Genomic DNA, 18,661 nt, shown 5'->3' with positions numbered 1-18,661 from the left:
GTCTCCCCCACACTCTCTCTCCCCCCACACACTCTCTCTCCCCCCACACTCTCTCTCTCCCCCCCACACTCTCCCCCCCCCCACACTCTCTCTCTCCCCCCCACACTCTCTCTCTCCCCCCCACACGCTCTCTCTCCCCCCCACATGCTCTCTCTCCCCCCCACACTCTCTCTCTCCCACACACTCTCTCTCTCTCCCCCACACTCTCTCTCTCTCCCCCACACTCTCTCTCCCCCCCACACTCTCTCTTTCCCCAACACTCTCTCTCCCTCTCTCCCACACACTCTCTCTCCCTCTCTCCCCCACACTCTCTCTCCCTCTCTCCCCCACACACTCTCTCTCTCTCTCCCCCACACACTCTCTCTCTCCCCCACACACTCTCTCTCTCCCCCACACTCTCTCTCTCCCCCCCACTCTCTCTCTCTCCCCCCCACACTCTCTCTCTCCCCCCCCACACTCTCTCTCTCTCCCCCACACTCTCTCTCCCCCACACTCTCTCTCCCTCTCTCCCCCACACTCTCTCTCCCTCTCTCCCCCACACTCTCTCTCCCTCTCTCCCCCACACTCTCTCTCCCTCTCTCCCCCACACTCTCTCTCCCTCTCTCCCCCACACTCTCTCCCCCACACTCTCTCCCCCACACTCTCTCTCCCTCTCCCCCACACTCTCTCTCTCCCCCCCCCCCACTCTCTCTCTCTCTCCCCCACACTCTCTCTCTCTCTCCCCCACACTCTCTCTCCCTCTCTCCCCCACACTCTCTGTCCCTCTCTCCCCCACACTCTCTCTCCCTCTCTCCCCCACACTCTCTCTCCCTCTCTCCCCCATACGCTCTCTCCCTCTTCCCCACACTCTCTCTCTCTCTCTCTCCCCCACACTCTCTCTCTCTCCCCCACACTCTCTCTCTCTGTCACTCCCACACTCTCTCTCTCTGTCACTCACACTCTGGATCTCTTATTTACCCTATATATCTTAACTGCCCTATACTACACCGAAATCTTAACTACCCTATACTGCTTTCTTCCAGATCTGGCTCAAGCTTCACACGGAAGACATCGGAACCCCCCCCTAACCCAGAAGACAGGTAATGAACACCTCCCCAATGTATAACATTGTGGGAATGAGCGTACCTGGACATTGAGGGACTGCGGATCAGGTAAGATCCCAGGTGGGATTGCTGCTTTAGATATTGTGAAGCGGGGACATCCAGACATTGGTTAAGGGGTTCAGGAAACTAGTCATTCACACCTGGCTTTTATTTCTAGATCCGACATTTACACACACACATGTAACAAGGACTAATTGTAGTATAATGTAATACAATAAATACATTTATGTCAAAAACGAATGTTGTTCTGACTAGGAATTTATTAAATGTATTTTATTTATATATTTTATTTTAAAGCGGGGTTGGGGGCGGGACTAGGGGCGGGGTTGGGGGCGGGACTAGGGGCGGGGTTGGGGGCGGGACTAGGGGCAGGGTTGGGGGCGGGACTAGGTGGCGAGTAGATTTTTGGGTTGGGCGAGTAGATTTGTGGGTGATTTGTCGAACACTGTATATATATATATATATATATATATATTATATATTATAAACATTTAATAAGTAATTCTTTGGGCTCTGAATGAAATGTTGCACGCTCTGGGGAGAGTATTTACTTATTCGGACACATTTTGCTACAACTGATTTTGGTGTGTTAAAGTGCGTAGTTTTTTCTATAATACACAGGTACCTGGGCCCTGTCAAATATTAATTTGACACCTTGTTTGTATACCTACCTCAGGTGGTGGCAGTGGATATATATGATTTGCAATTGAGTAGGGGTTAATATTAACTCACTGGAGGTACCTTGCAGAGGAGAAAGGTGAGTTGGCTAGAGTAGCCGTGTGTATTAACCCTGGTTGCATATCTAAGTCACGTGCTCACTTGTGTGCTGTTTGTGGCAGTGGTATGTTGGGACAGATTCAGGAGAGATAGAACTCATTTGAGGGACCTTTGCGAAGGTGAAGAGTGGGGCAGCATGCGGGTTGTGTATTAATCCTTGCCCTGTAGAGAAGATATTGTCCATTTGATGGACCTCTACAGAGGTGAAAATTGGGAGCGCTTGCGGGCGTGAGTATTAACCCTTGTCCCGTATGCATGTCGCATGCTCGCATGGTGCCGTTCGTGACAAATGACGATTGCACTCAATAGGAGTGTCCAAAATAGTTTATCTGAGTACACAGTCCAGTGGCAGTGAGGCTCTGGGCTCCATTAATTCTCTGCAGGCTTGTTATTTAGAGGTTTTACAGGCTCCATTTGTAATGATGAAAATCCCACCTATTGGATCAGGGAGAGAGGATCAGCTGTGCTGGGCAGGTCTCTCACTTACACGCAGGCACAGACTTGGAGGCAGAAACCATGATGTCATTAGACTCCGTCCGGAACAGGCACCAAGCGACGTTTGTGGGACGCCAGCACAGGAGGGTGAGGGACCCCCAACACATGACAGAGGAACGCCACAAGAGCAGACTACCAACAGGCGGGATTTCCATCACTGCAAGTGGAGGCTACAAAACCTCTAACTAACAAGTCTGCAGAGAATTAATGAAGCCCACCCAGCCTCACTGGCATTGGACTGTGTACTCAGATAAGCTATGTTAGACACTCCTATTGAGTGCAATATTCATTGTTTTTAGTATATTATTAAATGTTTGGCTATTTTTTATGATCCTATGCGCTTCTATCATATTGTATATAGGCATCATTTGGAGGAGACTCAGGGGGTTCCCTCCTTCAATAAGTACCCAGCAGGCAGTAGGAGTTACTGTTCTCATTTATTTGGACTGAACCTTGTTTTATTATTTTTTATTGTAGTTCATTTCATATACACAACCACTGGAGCGCACTGTATCCATTTTTTTTCTCAAACGTTTTTATTAGGCAGGTTATATGGTTTACATACATTGAAATGCAACGGCAGCCTAATACAAAATGGGGTTTTCTTTTTAAGAGAGAGTGATAGATAGAGAAGAGTTTCGCCATAGGAGGCGAGACATCTGGTCCACATAATGGACCAGTGAGAGTAAGGCCAGAAAAAGAGAAGGAGGGGAAAGGAGGTGGCAGTGAAGGAGGGGGAGGGACGGGTGGGGGATCCCCCTTTCCGCTGTCGGGGCTCGTCTGCTCGGGTTGAAGGCCGTCTTTTGCGTCCAAGGCCAAATTAGGTGAGTTTTAAGTGGAGTCATTGGCTAAGTCAAGGCTCCCATATTTTATAAAAGCCCTCCGTCGAGCACGTAAGGAAGGCAGTCAGTCTCTCCATGAGCATAACTTCATTCACCCTTTTTTTAAAAACTATTTGTAGGGAGGGGGGTGACACCTTCTTCCAGGAGGACGCAACCGCACATCTTGCCGCGGTGAGGATGATGGAGATCAATTTCCTAGATGGTTGGTCAATTTCCTCTATTGGCCTAGCCAGTAGGTAGGTCAGTGGATCAATGGGTATCGTGAAGTCAGTTACCTCTTCTATTAAGGTTTGCATGGTAATCCAATATTTCTGGATTCCAGGACATGTCCACCAAATATTACCTATACCCTGGATGCGGTGGCCACTTGCGGGGTTCCGTAGATCGCTTCGAAGCTTCTTTGGGTGCGTGGCTCCTGGGGCCTGTGTTCTCTTCATTCCAGGAGGGCGGAGGAGACAAGCCAAGCGCATGGGTGAATTGGTACATATCTGCGGGGCATTTTAAGGTAAGAAATTTTCCGTTTTTGCAGGCGATCAACTTGAACGGAAATCCCCAGCGATACCTGACTCCCTTCTCGCGGAGGAGGGCAGTCAGAGGCCGGAGCTCACGGCGGCGGGCAATTGTGATTTTAGATAAATCATTAAATATCTGCAAGGACTCATTTTCAAATTGTATGCAGTCCTTCTCGCAGCAGGCTCCTATGAGTTTCTCCTTCGTGGAGTAACTGTGGAGGCGGATTATTACATCCCTCCTGCGGCGGGGATCATCTGATTTAGGGCCTAAGGCGCGGTGGGCCCGATCAATCTCCGCGTCCCTTTCTTCAATGTCCCCACAGATTGAGTTGAATAGTTTCTTTAAGTATGGCGGAGGAGGTCAGGAAGGACCGACTCAGGAATATTTCGGATTCTCAAGTTCTGGCGTCGGCCCCTATTTTCCTTATCCTCCAGCCCATCCTTCAGATAGGAGACTTCTTCACCCAGCTGGATGATTTACTCCTCTGCCTCCGATTGGCGATGTAAGGCCTCTCCTAACCTAGTTTCTAGTTTAGAAGTTCTCTCCGTGAGGCCCGTAATCTCCTGTTTCAGTTCTGTGACTGCGTTCCTCAGATCTGCTTGTAGGGAGGCATGGAGTTAGTCGTGCATGGCGGAGAAGAGCTTCTCCATATATGCCCGGGTGATTCCTCTTTCTGGCTCCGGACTTTCTTTTGATCGGTGTCCTTTGCCTCTCAGGGCTACAGGACCACGTGGGCTGACGCCATCTTGGTTTTCCTCGGCTGCCTCTGAGCTTCGCTGAGACGGAGGGAAATATTTCGTAACCCCTTGGGTTTGTTGTTGTTTTTTTAGCCTGTTGGACATTGCTGGTCGTTTGATTGTCCTAGGCAGCCTTGGGGTGGAAGACAAGTCGAGGGAAAAGAGCTGATTTTCACGTTTATATGAGAGGATCCGCGGAGCACTCTCCTCACACAGCCATACCAGGTGACGTCACCGGAAAACCCTGTATCCATTTCTTTTTATAAGGATACATACTATTACATAATAAAAGACTATAATAACAAAAACAAAAAGGTCTTAAAACTTGGAGCAGCCCTCCACTGGGGATGTATACACTTTTTTTTTAATACAGTATATTTGACACACCTTTTACATGATGTTGATTTACTGTGAGTCACTTGGGCTTATTTGTTTGCACTGTTGTCAATTTATTACTGCAAGTGTTTGCTAAACTTGAAAGACTGTAGATCTTCTTGTCACTGTGACTATAAATGTTGCAGCAGTGCAAGCCATCTGTAGTGTCTGGAAGGATTAAGAAGCTACACAATGGTAAGTCATTGCTCTGATAGACAGGAAAGACATGGGGCTAAAATACTCAAGCAGCATATCCGAAACGGAGAAATAAATTAAATTAATATGTTGATAAGAAACCTGTATGTATGTGTATATATCTATATATATATGCAAATGTAAATACAACTGTATGCTCATCTGCATGTCTTAGGCAGGTCTGCAACCCCGCCTTTCCCCATCATCACCCAGCACACAGCACTATATATATATATATATTTGTTGATTTGTTATTTATATGATTATGTCACTGTGAAGTGCTATGTACATTAATGGAACTATATAAATAAGGATATTTATATATGTGTATGTATGATATATATATATATATATATATATATATATATATATATATATATATCATACATACACATATATAAATATCCTTATTTATATAGTTCCATTAATGTACATAGCACTTCACAGTGACATAATCATATAAATAACAAATAATGAATAAATAATAAATAACAAATAATGCAATAACACACAATGGGGAGGAGCACTTCAGACATAAAAGTGACATTTAGGAAAAGGAGTCCCTGCCCCGAAGAGCTTACAATCTAATTGATAAGTAGGAAGAATGTACAGGCAGTAGGAAGGTGTTCTGGTACGTGCATCTGCAAGGGGCCAAGGTTTATGTACAGTATGAGGTGTAAAGTATCTGCCACGGAGCTATATATTTATTTAATTATTATTTTTAAAGTGTGTAACTATACTATGCATTTGTGTGGACACCATTTGGGACACTGAAAAACAATATATGCTCTCAATCATGTAAAAAAATTCTTTACAATACAATATCTGCTTCCAGAGAGGTCTGCAATGCATGACTTTGCAATGCGAAAGGGGTTAACAGTAATGGTTTATTCTGGAACATGAGACTAGCCTGACACTCAGGCCTGTCTCCTAATTAAACTAAAAATCTGACCAGTGGGAATTTAACTTTTCATGTTTATTTTTCAGGGCATTCCCGTCGTTTTTATTAGACCCTTAAACAAAAAACATTTGTATCGAAATAACAATAACGAATTAAGCTTTAAATAAAGAAATGCGGCGTAATAAGTTATGAGTAAGGAGTTTTTTTGGAATCTCTCAAAAAAAGGTTCCCTTGAGTTTCTCTACAAAAGTAACCCCATTAGAGCATGTTAATGTATAATTGTATAACTACTGGATTCAATTCAATGGGGATTATTAATTCCAGTCAATGGGAGTTGTAACCAATCTACACAATTGAGGTTTAATGGATAGCCCACTAATGAGTTTTTTCCTCCTGCTTACTTTGAATTATTGATTGAAACAAGGGGATGTCTCTTTCCATAACTACAGTAGTACAATATATTTCAGTTTTTAGAACATTATAACAATAGGGCTCATTTATCCAATTGTTCCCAGTGCAAAGAAAATGGCATCATGTGTCAATTTATAGAACCAGTATGATTTTGTCTTTACAAATTTAATGCTAGGTTTTAAAAAATGAATAAATGAATGCGACTTAATAAAAAAATGTTATAAACTAATCACAGCGCTACTAATATATTGAAAGTTTATTATATGTACGGGTGTGTAACTGCAAATCTTTTTCTTTCAGCTTTTCCGGAAGGTTATTTATGCCTGTGCTGCAGTGTGTGCTATACTCACAGTACAAGGCCATGCACAACGCTCTGTACAATTACCTAGCGTTGATCCTAATAATTTAGATGCGGTTCAAGAGGGTAAGAATGCACTTTATTCTTAGGTCAGAAAAAAACTACTTAGAACGGTCACAGCAAACATATGTTTGCAATTGCTGTGATACCTGCAAAAATAAGTTTGTGTGTGTGCGTGCGACAGTTATTTAAGAAAATGGTTAAACTTGATTTTTTACATTTCATGCATATTTCGAGGCAGGGAGTACACACGAGTTTTGCGAGAAATTGTCTCCTTATTTTGTTTCTCTTTCCTATATATGAGGGAGAATCCCTTTTAAAGAAGCAATCCTATCTGGGGCCGAATTAAACCGATCGATATGAGAATGTATGTCTTCAGTTGGTCAGGTTTCTGATGCCCGGTAACAGCATGAGTGTTCAACTCCAGTCCTCAAGGGCCACCAAGAGGGCAGGTTTTAAGGATATCCCTGCTTCAGCACAGGTGGCTCAGTCAAAATCACTGAGCCACCTGTGCTGAAGCAGGGATATCCCTGATACCTGGCCTGTTGGTGGCCCTTGATGACTGGAGTTTGCCACCCCTGCTTTACAGTGGCCTAATAATTTACCAAGTACGTCATGGACACTCGTTTTCTAATTGGGCTGACTACACTGGCGACACACTTTATTCGAGCTCGGCTAGTCCCACGAATTCGGGTATACCCGGGTGTATTGAGGTTTGTGACTGTTTTCTGCCCGAGTGCATTGAGTTATTTTCCAGGCAGGGATTGAAGCATTTTATTCCCGCTGGCTGCAATACTGCACAGTATATATATATATACTGCATTACAATTCATGAATTTATGCCATCTGGTAGACACGCGAAGCATTGCAGCCTATTAAATCCTAATCATTATCATTTAACAGATCAGCCGCCCATCAGCCAGGCATGAACCCAGGCTGGGAAGGCAAATGCAACGGGGCTTGTCAGAGGTGAGGAGCGGCGCATTCCAGGTATCTGCCAGGTACATACTGGGTATTTGCTCGAATAAAGTGTGTCGCAGCAGTATTTCAGTTTCCGCTGTCGAGGGCTTGGACGTGTCATGTGATCACTCCAGGAACAGTCAGATGACGCAGAAGTGACGGACGCCCGCTTGCACTCTGGTGCCGTCAAACCCTCGGCACTGTAAAGATTAGGAAGGACTTTTTCTTTTCTTTTACTATATACTTTAATTTCTTCTACGGTGTCTCTTGGCCACGGTTTCTCTCTTTCTCATTTACTGGGCTAGCATCAGAAATAAGTAAGTAGAAACTAGGTTTTGATGGTGCACCTGGCAACCAGTAAAGGGTTAAAAGCCATCAAGCAAATAACAAAACCTTGCAAATCATTTTATACTGTGTGCTACCCCACGTCTTTCCCTGACCTGATAATTGCTATGTTCCAGTACAGGGGTGGCCAATTCCAATCCTCAAGGGCTACCAACAGGTCCGGTGCCAAGGATATCCTAGCTTATGCACAGGTGGCTCAATCAGTAGCTCAGTCGAAAACTAAGGCTTAATCCATAGACACTTCGCCCTGGCCTTAGAGCGTGCGCCGTCCGTGGGCGTGGCTGGGGGCGGGCCAGTGACGTCCCGGAGCTGGTTTGCCCTCATTGGGCGAACCGCTCACGTGACCGGCCAAGCGCTCCGGCGAGCTCTGAAACTTAACATTTGTTAAGACACACGCTTCCGCAGGCGTGCGGAAGCGTGCGCGAGCCCCTGCTAAAGCCGCTCTCATTGCGGCTGCAGGGGCTCAGTGCCGAGCAGCAGCGCGCCTCAGCACGTGTCAGCGCCTAAGCGCTGACCATGCTCGAGGCCTAAGACCTTATTTGACTGAACTACTGATTGAGCAACCTGTGCTGAAGCAGGGATATCCTTAAAATCTGACATGGTGGCGGCCCTTGAGGACAGGAGTTGGCCATTAAATATTAATTGTGAAATCTAAACAAATAGATAGCTGAATGTTATTAGAAGAAAAAAGTAGCAAAGTTTTGTGTTAAAATGCTCCCATACTGCATGCAGTTTCTGTCTCCGTGTCTTGCAGTAGATAAGCAAGGGATGAGGTGCTTAACGCTAAGACATTTGTTTTATTTTTTTAATTGGTATCTGTTTTTATTTTTTTTCTGTAATACAAAAGTGCACATACTTTTTGTTTGTGCGCCTATGCAAGGGGGACACGTGTGCGCAGAAGCAAGGGGACACACAAACACACACCATTTCTTGTACAGGTATAATAGCATTATGTAAAAAAAAAGAACGAAAGAAAGGCAATCTGCAATGAAAAAGAGACGATTAATATATATTGGATCATAGCGACTTTGGTTGTAATAAATTATTGTATGTAGAGTAATAGAAAACATATTTAAATGTTTGTTAAAGTAGATAGGTGTAGCCCTTTTTCTGAACCCTCCCAAAGGAACTACTGGTCACTGTACGACACCTGCGGCTCCAGGAGATCTGAGCCTCCGCTAGCTGGGAGCCTGGGGTAACACTCATACACTTACTTAGCGCAGCGCCTCCACTTACCCAGGATCCCCGTGACGTAAGATTCCCCTGGGCAAGAAACATACAACACCTTATGATTGTAACTGTTTTTTACTGTAATAATGGAACGTAGCAATAACACATAACATGTACTTATACTCTAACGGTATAACCTTAGTGGCTGCCCACTCATCAGGAGCAACGTCTCCGTCCCCTCACCGCGTGCCCCACACACCGTGTCCATGTATAGTATATTGTATAGGCTCAGTTCTTTAACCACTCGCTCAGTGTTCCTAAAGAGTTTAGCCTAAGGCGGGATCAGCGCCTGTTGACCGGTGTTGGTGCACTTGTTGTTATAGTACCTTCCGGTCACGGCGGTGACCGGTACCTCTTCGCAAAGGGTCAGATGAATTAGCGGTCTGCCACCTGGGTCTCAATGTCCAGCCATCTGGTCCCAGACGACTCGCCAGCAAGCCTGCTCCGCACGCTCGTCCCTTTGTCCCTAGCTGTCTACACAGTAAGGGTGATGCTCGCTACCACTCTGGCCGTCCCTGCAGCACCGCAACCTTTGGTGACTTGAGGGAACACTCCTAGGGGCCTACGGGGTAGCCTGTCCTATGCAGGTGGGTCACTGACCCCTGCACCCACACTACCTCTCCCTTCACCTCCTGGATCCCCTCTCACTAACTCAGCCTAACACCTGCAGTAAACACACTGCACTCACACAGTACCTGCAGCAACCGCACTAGACTCAACCGCACTGCCTGCAGCAACCGCACTGCACTCAACCGGTACCTGCAGCAACCCACTGCACTCACACCGTATCTGCAGCAACCCACTACACTCACACCGTACCTGCAGCAACCCACTGCACTCAACCGGGTACCTGCCTCAACCGTGCTGCACACACACACTGTGCCTACTTGTCAGCGCTCACAGCACTGCCAGCCTTGACACTGACAAGACTGCACACTCACAATTAAGGGCAGGGTCCCTAACCTAGGGGCCGTCCCTCAGTACTTACCCCCTACCCTGGTGGGGATTGGGGCCTGCCTGGGATCTGGGGATGCCTTACCTGGTGTAGGAGCCACTTGCTCCCTACACCCTTCCTGCTCCCAGCTCCAACTGCCGTTCCTCAGCCCGCGAATTATATCTCTTTCTCCCTGCCTGAGAATCCTGGCCTCTCATTGGTTCTTTACATCAGGTGACTGCCCAGGAGCTCATGGGAGTTGTAGTTTCTCCACGGAGCCTCTCTGCCTTAATCTGCACAGACACACAGCTCAGCTATTGCATCAGCCACTGCCTGTCTCACTCTGCTCTGGCACACTGCAACACTGTTGCAGACACTCCACATGCCTCTCACTGAACAGAATCAAACACCAACTGAACACACATATGAGGTTCCTACCACATCCTTACATAGGTAAGACATTAACAAGCAATTTACATGTATCCACGTCATTCCCCAATTATTGCATTACCTAAGCAAAAACTAAAACCAATGATGAGTAATACAAGCCCAACAACTTCCACAACTTGACACAAAAATCTTTTTAATTGGTCTTCAATAACAAAGATTAGTGTGTCAATTTTTGAAAATTGACAGAGGCAATTTGTAAGGTCCGATTACGGCAGCATTTCTATATTAGAACCGGTTGAATAGTAGATAATCACTGGTAGATTTTAAAAAGCAAATGTTAAAACAGTAAGCACGTTCTAAGCAAAACTTCTTTGTGTTTTGTCACTGAAATTATATTTTGATGTTTTTGATTGAATGAAAAATGTTGGACAGTATAATTACAATTTCAGTGACAAAACACAAACAAGTCACTTAGAACGTGCTTACACTCTTAACATTTCCTTGTTAAAATCTACCAGCGATTATCTACTATTCAACCGTTTCTAATATAGAACACACACCCTTTTTTGCATGGGTGTACAGTAGATGTGTGTACATATGTTTAAGTATTTGAAACTTCTTCCTGGAGCATAACCTGCTGGGGACTCAGTGAGCTATTAAAGGCTTCTAGTACTCACAAGCATTACTAGTTAGTCAGCTCAGGTGCTGGGCCTGGAGGCTAACAGTCTGATGCTCGATTATTGGCGTTCTCTATGTCTGCCTATTTTTTCTTGGGAACACACTGCTAAAGTAAATAATAATTTATAATGATTTGAGACCGCATCCAAGTCTACGACTGAATATTGAATCCTCTTGCACTACCCAAAATGTTTTATTTAATTTGTTTTTTAAACATGATCTGAACAGTGGGTGCCTTAGAGGTGAACTGAGACACATACAGCAACAAGCACCCCCTAGTATCATAAGGGCCGGCCCGTCATTAGGCGAACCTAGGCGGTCGCCAAAGGCGCAAAGGTCCTAGGGGCGCATTAATAATTATAATAATATTTTGTTCCTCTTATTATTTTTTATTTATTTATCTTTTTTTAATTATTTTTCTTTTTTTTGCCAGGTATTTTGGCACCCTTTAATTTTAATAGTAAGTGTTTAAAGCAGTAATATCTGAGAAACTAGTCTTCATCACTCCCACAGTATAGTCTGGACTAGCCTTGTTTGGATAATCTGGAAAACCTTAAAACAAGTCATGTTTTTTAGGGTGCAAGGAAGATGATGGAACAGAGCACAAATATGGTGAAACGTGGACCAAAAACTGCAATGAATGCTCTTGTAGAGAACCTGGTACCATTATCTGTTACAGTAGGTGAGTTTGCAAATAAAGGGATCTCAGAGCTGTGCCAAAGTGGGGAAGACGGCTTTCCTTAAACGTTCCCTAATCGCAAGTAAGTGCAAGGAGGGTAGAACAGGTTTGAGAAAGCCCCCATTATTTACAATGATGGTGGAAGCAACCACGGTACCCTTGGGAACCCTGAGAGTATCAGAAGGGTGCGAGGATATCCCTGATCTGGCAGGGCAGGATACTGCAGAAGGGCTGCTCGGGGCTGGGCAGTGTCCTCCATCCTGATTGGCTGCACTACCCAGGAGGAGATATCAGCAGTATGTGTCTGGGGGGCGGGGATCAAGCACACGAGGAGGAAACAGCATGGACAGAAGAGGGGTATGTGCAGAGAAAGGGCGAGAAGTGCTATCTGTCCAGTGTGTATCTGTTCTGTTATGTGTGTGTGTGTGCATGTGTGTGTGCATGCGTGTGTGTGTGTGTCATTTGTATTATTTTGCGGATGCATCAGCAACTGATCGTTATGAATAGGGGTGCAGCCAGAGAATAAAAGGTTGATAGATCCACTGACAGAGGCACCTTTTTTATTTTGGTTTATTCCACTACGTGGCATATAAAAGTAATGGCACGGTACCTGGTTTAAAAAAAATATCTTTATTTATTCACCATTGCTAAAAGTTTTAAGTAATATTTAGGCTTTGCAAATAGGAATAGGGAGAGATTTAAAAAATAAATAAAACCCTGTTTATTTTAAAAACAAAGTGGAACTGTCAGTTTATAAACAAAAAATTAATGTTATAGGCGTGAAAATTAAAATATAACACTCTATGGCAGGGGGTTTCAAACTTTTCCTACGTGTGGGCCACTTTAGTGTTAATTGTGCAGAGGATCATTAGACTTGCTTAGCTCCTATTTGTATTAATAATGATAGTGTATCTCAGTGGTAATGTCACTGCCTTTGAAGTGGGTGGCAGAATTAAATCTCAGTGATCTCTATTTGTGACATTGGCCAAGTCACTCCCCCCCCCCCCTTGGGGATATGGCAGACAATGTACCCAGTGTACAGTAGGCACCTGATTTTGGTATCGGAGGCTCAAGGAGATGAAGTTGCCCAAGGTCACAAGGAGAGAGACACTGGGATTGGAACTACTATGCTACGCCTTTTAATAAATACATCTGATATGTTTATCTAAATGAATGGGCCAGTGTCTGAAAAGCAGGAAGTCTCAAATCAACCTTCAGCACCAATCTGCTAATAGTGAAGGTAAATGCCATAGGTTGCAGGAGAGAGGTGCATTACATTTTATTTATTTATAAAATGTTTTACCAGGAAGTAATACATTGAGAGTTACCTCTCGTTTTCAAGTATGTCCTGGGCATAGTTAAGACAAATAATACATGGTTACAAATACACTTACATAAACAGGGCATACATTATATACAAGACATTGCATGCACAGTTAAAGAAAATATATATTATAGGCTTATGAAACATGTGTAGCCAGGTCCCCCTTCCTTACCTCCGCTCCTCCGGCAGCCTGAATGAAAGTTGCGGTGGTCATCTTGGATTGGCTCTGCATACAACAAGCAGGAAATACAACTCCAAGAAGCCTCGGGTTGGGGACAGGTCACATGGGTCATCCCAGCCAATGATTTGCGAGCGGCCATTTTAGAGACTCTGGATATCCTCCGCGGCGCAGGAAGCACGCAGTTAGTCCTGAGGGAGCCAGCGAAGAGGACAAACATGTCCAGGGAGCAAGTAAGCCCCTGGACTAGGCCAGAACTTTGCCCTAAGGCCCCAGTTATGTCTCGATCCCTGTTTGAGCATAGTATTGCAGAGAAGGCACTAGATAGGGACCCTCCCTCATAGAGTTGCAACCCGCACTACCACGCCGGCGGATGTCAGACTTGCAGTCTGGATAGAGCTGTGTAGTGGCAGCAGAGGTGGAATGCTCCGGCTGGAGATTTGCACCGCGAACCGCATCCTGGATAAGGTGTGAGGGGAGTTGTGTTGGAGACACCGCTGCGTGGGAGCTGATCCAGCGTCCTCCTCTCCTTATTCCGTGGTCTGGCTTGTGACCAGGAAGGTACCAACGTGCACCTATACATCACAGGGGGGTAGCGCTACCTCACACAGGTGGGATTGCTTGTGCGGACACTGGGGTTATAGGTGCCTCAGGCACCCTTAGTACTTTGGGGGAACCACTCAGGATGTTATATTATTGTATTGGTGTATTATACTGTGTGTGATTTATGGTTATATTGTGTACAGTAATGACGCGTTACATATATATGTATATATATCTGGTGTGATATTGTTATTACTGATTGTATTGGTTCCTATGAGGAGTCATCCCGCCAACGCTGGGATCTCTCATAGGTGGAGGCGCTGCACTAAAAGAGAGAGCGCTCACACCAGGCTCCCAGAAGCGGAGGCTTAGGTCTCCTGTGAGCGTACAGGTAACAGCAGCAGGCATAATCGTCCACGGTTTCCCTTAGGCAGAGGGGAAAGGGGGTTACACATGAATGTCAGGGGTGTTGAGGGCAACCACAGAGGTCAGGAGATAACTGGTGGTTCTGGGACCATAGTGTGAGAATCAGTGCTCTATTGTATTCAAAGCAGGAATCCTGCTGAATCATATTTTAACATTATCCACACCAGGACTGTACAGTGCACCACCCAGTAAAATACAAAATAAATAGGGATGGCAGCAGTCACCACTATATCTATGCCGGGGTTCCCCAAACATATCCTTGGGGGTCACTGGCCACACCATAGTTTTGGAATAACCAATATATCCCATCCAGATTCAAGATTCACGCATTTTCAGTGAGTCTTGCTTATTGGGAGTTGATTACACCTATTATTGGCATTGGCGCTATCATAGTCTTATTAGTATGCTACCCCGCTTATATTCAGTATGACTAGAAGACGTGGGGTACAAAAAGATGCTGTCACATCCATTCTTTGAATAGAGGTTAATTAATTGTTAACTGCGTGTTACCCTACATTTTGAATATGGGTCACATGCTTCAATAGAGTCTGAATTATTGACTTCAGTGCTTTTCTATATTAAAAAAAATGTTTGCCTTTCACCCCAAAATCTCACTTATTTGAACTTTGGAAAGTTGGTGCCACTTTACTAGGTGTGTGCGTTACTAAACCCTGAGGTGGTTGGGCAGCTTTAAGGATAGGCCAAGAAACTATTACTCTATGTAATCTGCTGTGGAATGTGCTTGCCTTTATAGCAATGATATTTATATTGTGCATTGTACCCCTTTTCAGCGTGGCAACACCAGTTGGCTATGATGAAGAGTCATGCAAAAAAGAGTTTGATGAGAAATCCTGCAGCTTCAGCGTTGTCAAAAAGGACAATCCATTAGAAATCTGCGAGGTTTCAGAATATATCGGCTAAACAAGACTTGAAGCATTCTCTGGTTACAGTTTTCTAGTCCCTTAATGTAAATTTATAATAGTTCCAGAGATACTGCAGGAAGGTGACATTACACTATAGTAACTGCTATTTAACATATACAAATACACGTTTGTTTTTCAACAAATCTACATTATTTAACAGCAGAAAAAAAGTTATGTCTCCATGATTAATAAATCATGTGTCTTCTGATTGAATTAATAAAGTAATCTGAATGTCACTCTATTCTTGTCTCTTTCATTGGGACTTACAAAGGATTCATTGTTGTGCAAATGTCCTGAAACTTGCTTTGTGAACATTTTCACTTGTCCTTACATTTTCCAAAAATGTTTCATTTGGTCAATTTTGCTTAAAATTCACACTTTTTGCCAGAAAGCAAAAATGGCAAGGTCTAAAGGGCCATGTGACCTTGCACACTGACATTTACAGCTTACCTTTTTTTTGCGAACCTTGTGGGAAAAAAGCAAATTTGAGCAAGAAATGTTGCACATATCTGCTGTTGTGCATGGTTTTAAGAAATGTCAGACCTGTTATACACTGGGCTGTAGCTCTGTGGACCTAATTTTAGTGGGTTTATGTAATATGTACAGTATGTTGGAAAACAGGAAGGGAGCTTTTAAAATTATTATGTTTTTATTACCCTAGGTTTATAAATGAAAGCAATGTTGAATACCTAAAACCCCAGCAGCAGAGATTTAATATGGAGAGATAATGCCAAACAAATCTTATGTGATTAGGAAAGGGTGGATCAGCAGATGTAGATTACTTAGACCGGGGTCTGCAACCTTTTCTGTAACGAGAGCTACTTCTGATCAATGAAAATGATTCAGAGCGACTAAAACAATACCCACCCACACAATACCTTCACAAACCACCCTTCAATATCCCAACAATACATACAGTTACTTTGGGGGGATGCATTCGGTGCAGCGCCAATCCCGCAGGCCCAACTTCCGGCATGGACCGGCAGGGCAGAGAGGCGCAACAGGGGAGAGGCAGGAGAGAGAGTCCCACCCGGCAGCCTGATGCAGAAGTTGGATCTCACCTCTGGCAAGGGGTCCAACTTCCAGCACCGGCTGGCCGGGCCCCCTCCGCTGCTACTTACTGGCAGCTGACGAGCTACCGGGTGGAGACCCCTGACTTAGACATTACAGATAGTCTGAAAGGGAAAGTATGTATTTTTTCAGATTACAAAGATCTGTAATAGGGTTGACACTCCAAAGGGGTGAGGGACGTAAACAACATGATTAATCATTAATCATTTAGGACCAATGGGTGAATGCAACAAAAGGTAAGTTTTGAGATTGCTAAGACTGTGTACGTCAGAATGGAGGAATGGTCAAGTGTAGCGACTCCAATTTACAGATATATTTGACTAAACAGTGCTATACCTTAGTGCACTTTAAGTCACATTCACGGGCAATGATGGCTTTGTGGGCTCTAGGCAAAAATGTTAAAGGTGCTATCCCCATTTTTTATGTTCCTATTATAGAACAGTATTTTTTCTTGTATATTGCACATTATTCATTTCAACTTTATTACAGTATATAGATAGAACATACTTTTTTTTTTTTACCACCTCCTGGTGCTGTTCTACAACGAAACTCCAAACTGCTCACATCTGTCATTTCTTCGGCACTAGTTGGGAGACAAGACCAACTTTTGTTTTCCCCCTCTACTTCCTGGACTATTTCATGTGCCTTTTCGCTTTCATGTGTCCACCTTATAGCATACCTGTTTTTAGGTTTCTCTTCATCCTTTATTAGTTTTTAACTCTTCTCTATCTCCCTTGTCCCCTTCTCTATTTCTCGCATGACCTTTGGTCTTCTCTCGTGTCCACTTCTTTCTGCCCCTTGTTTTACAGTCTGTTCATATATTGTTTATTTATATGGCTGTCATCAATTATAATACAATTAGCTGTACCCAGTTTAACATACACTCATCTAGGAGATCTGAAAGGTTATTAAACATTACTCTTTGTTTACATCCCTCCCTGTAAGGCCTTGCTGTCTCTTATCCCCTCTTCCCCACCTTACTCTCTTCCCCATCATGCCCGAATCTTTGCACTCTCTCCTCCCCTCTCTTTGCACTCCGTGCAGAGAGTCGGCAGTAGGTGCTTGTTGCAGAGTACATTCAACTAATCACGCGGGTTCTTTGTGTAAGGATGTGTTAATACACCGTATATGTGTGCATTTGTACGGCGGGTTCCGCGACGGCAAGTTGGAACAGGGCGCCGCCATGTTGTTGCGCAATGTTGCCGAGGTCACTGGTCCAGAGAAGAGGTTGCGCATGCGCTCTGGAAGCGAGCGAACAACGAGCCAATGAGAAAGGGCTCTGTAATGAACTATAACCCCCGCGAACCCCAGAGGAGTTAGCTGACGCTAGGAGCCAATGGACAGGCTGGGTTTGGAGGGGAGGAGAACAGGAAGCGTGGGGGAGAGGCCACGCTAGCAGAAGCGAGTGGGACAGTGCTGAGAGAGGTAGTGCGAGTGCCGGGGGTCCGTGACCCGCCTGCCTAGGCCAGATACTACCCCCAGGTCCATAGGAGTATTCCCCGCGTCACCATAGGTTGCGGTACTGTAGGGACGCCCGTAGTGGACAGACATTGTCACCTTAGGTAGGCATCAAGCGCACGGAGTTGTGGACGGATACTGCTGTCTGGGCTCAGACGGTGGAGCCGCGCGACATTGGAAGGTCAGGGCCGGATGCGACGGACCCTTTGAGAAGAGGTGCGGTCACTGCCGTGACCGGGAGGTACTTTGTAAACAGCAAGTGCACCGACACCGGTCATCAGGCGCTGATCCCGCCTTAGGATTAACTGTGACAGACACTAGCAAGTGGCTAGCGGATAGAACATATCTTACATAAGTTTCACAAGGACATACTCTATGAGAGCGTGGCGGAGCCACGGCTGTACAGGACGATATTCCCCTCGGGGTGTGGCCGAGCCACTCTAGTATAAGAGCCAGTTATTATGAGGTGTTATGTGTTATGAGTGATGTCAATGTTATGATATACATATATATATATATGCATGTTATGCGAACAGTGGGGCACCACTTATAAACACAGTAAAGATTGGTATCTCTCGCAATGTATGGTATGTTTCTTGCCCAGGGTAAATCTTTCATAATGGGGATCCTGGGTAAGTGGAGGCGCTGCGCTATGTAAATGTGTGTGTATTACCCCAGGCTCCCAGCTAGCGGAGGCTCAGCTCTCCTGAGCCACAGGTGTTAGACAGTCACCCGTAGTCCCTTAGGAAGGTGTTCAGAAAAAGGGCTACATTTGGAGGCGCTGCTGAGAACTTAGACCTGGGGTGCCCCAATTA

General features: G+C 44.9%; 1 protein-coding gene across 2 annotated transcripts in view; it reads left to right on the top strand.

Moving 5' to 3' along the window:
* LOC142501234 (beta-microseminoprotein A1-like) overlaps positions 1-15,553 on the top strand; it is a 34,262-nt gene extending 18,709 nt beyond the window's left edge. Inside the window, exons 1-4 of one of the 2 annotated variants that reach the window (XM_075610826.1) lie at positions 4,916-5,037; positions 6,650-6,773; positions 11,821-11,926; positions 15,186-15,553. In XM_075610826.1, the coding sequence (XP_075466941.1) occupies positions 5,035-5,037; positions 6,650-6,773; positions 11,821-11,926; positions 15,186-15,315 (363 nt within the window). In that variant the 5' untranslated portion in view covers positions 4,916-5,034 and the 3' untranslated portion in view covers positions 15,316-15,553. Of the gene's footprint in view, positions 1-4,915; positions 5,038-6,649; positions 6,774-11,820; positions 11,927-15,185 lie in introns of those variants that run through there. The other variant, XM_075610825.1, reaches the window with a different exon arrangement.
* Positions 15,554-18,661: the final 3,108 nt, after the last annotated feature.

Source organism: Ascaphus truei, chromosome 8, assembly GCF_040206685.1.
Source record: "Ascaphus truei isolate aAscTru1 chromosome 8, aAscTru1.hap1, whole genome shotgun sequence".
NCBI classification, from domain to species: Eukaryota; Metazoa; Chordata; class Amphibia; order Anura; family Ascaphidae; genus Ascaphus; species Ascaphus truei.
Note: the sequence above shows the minus strand (reverse complement) of the source record. Positions and strands in the feature narration are given on the sequence as shown.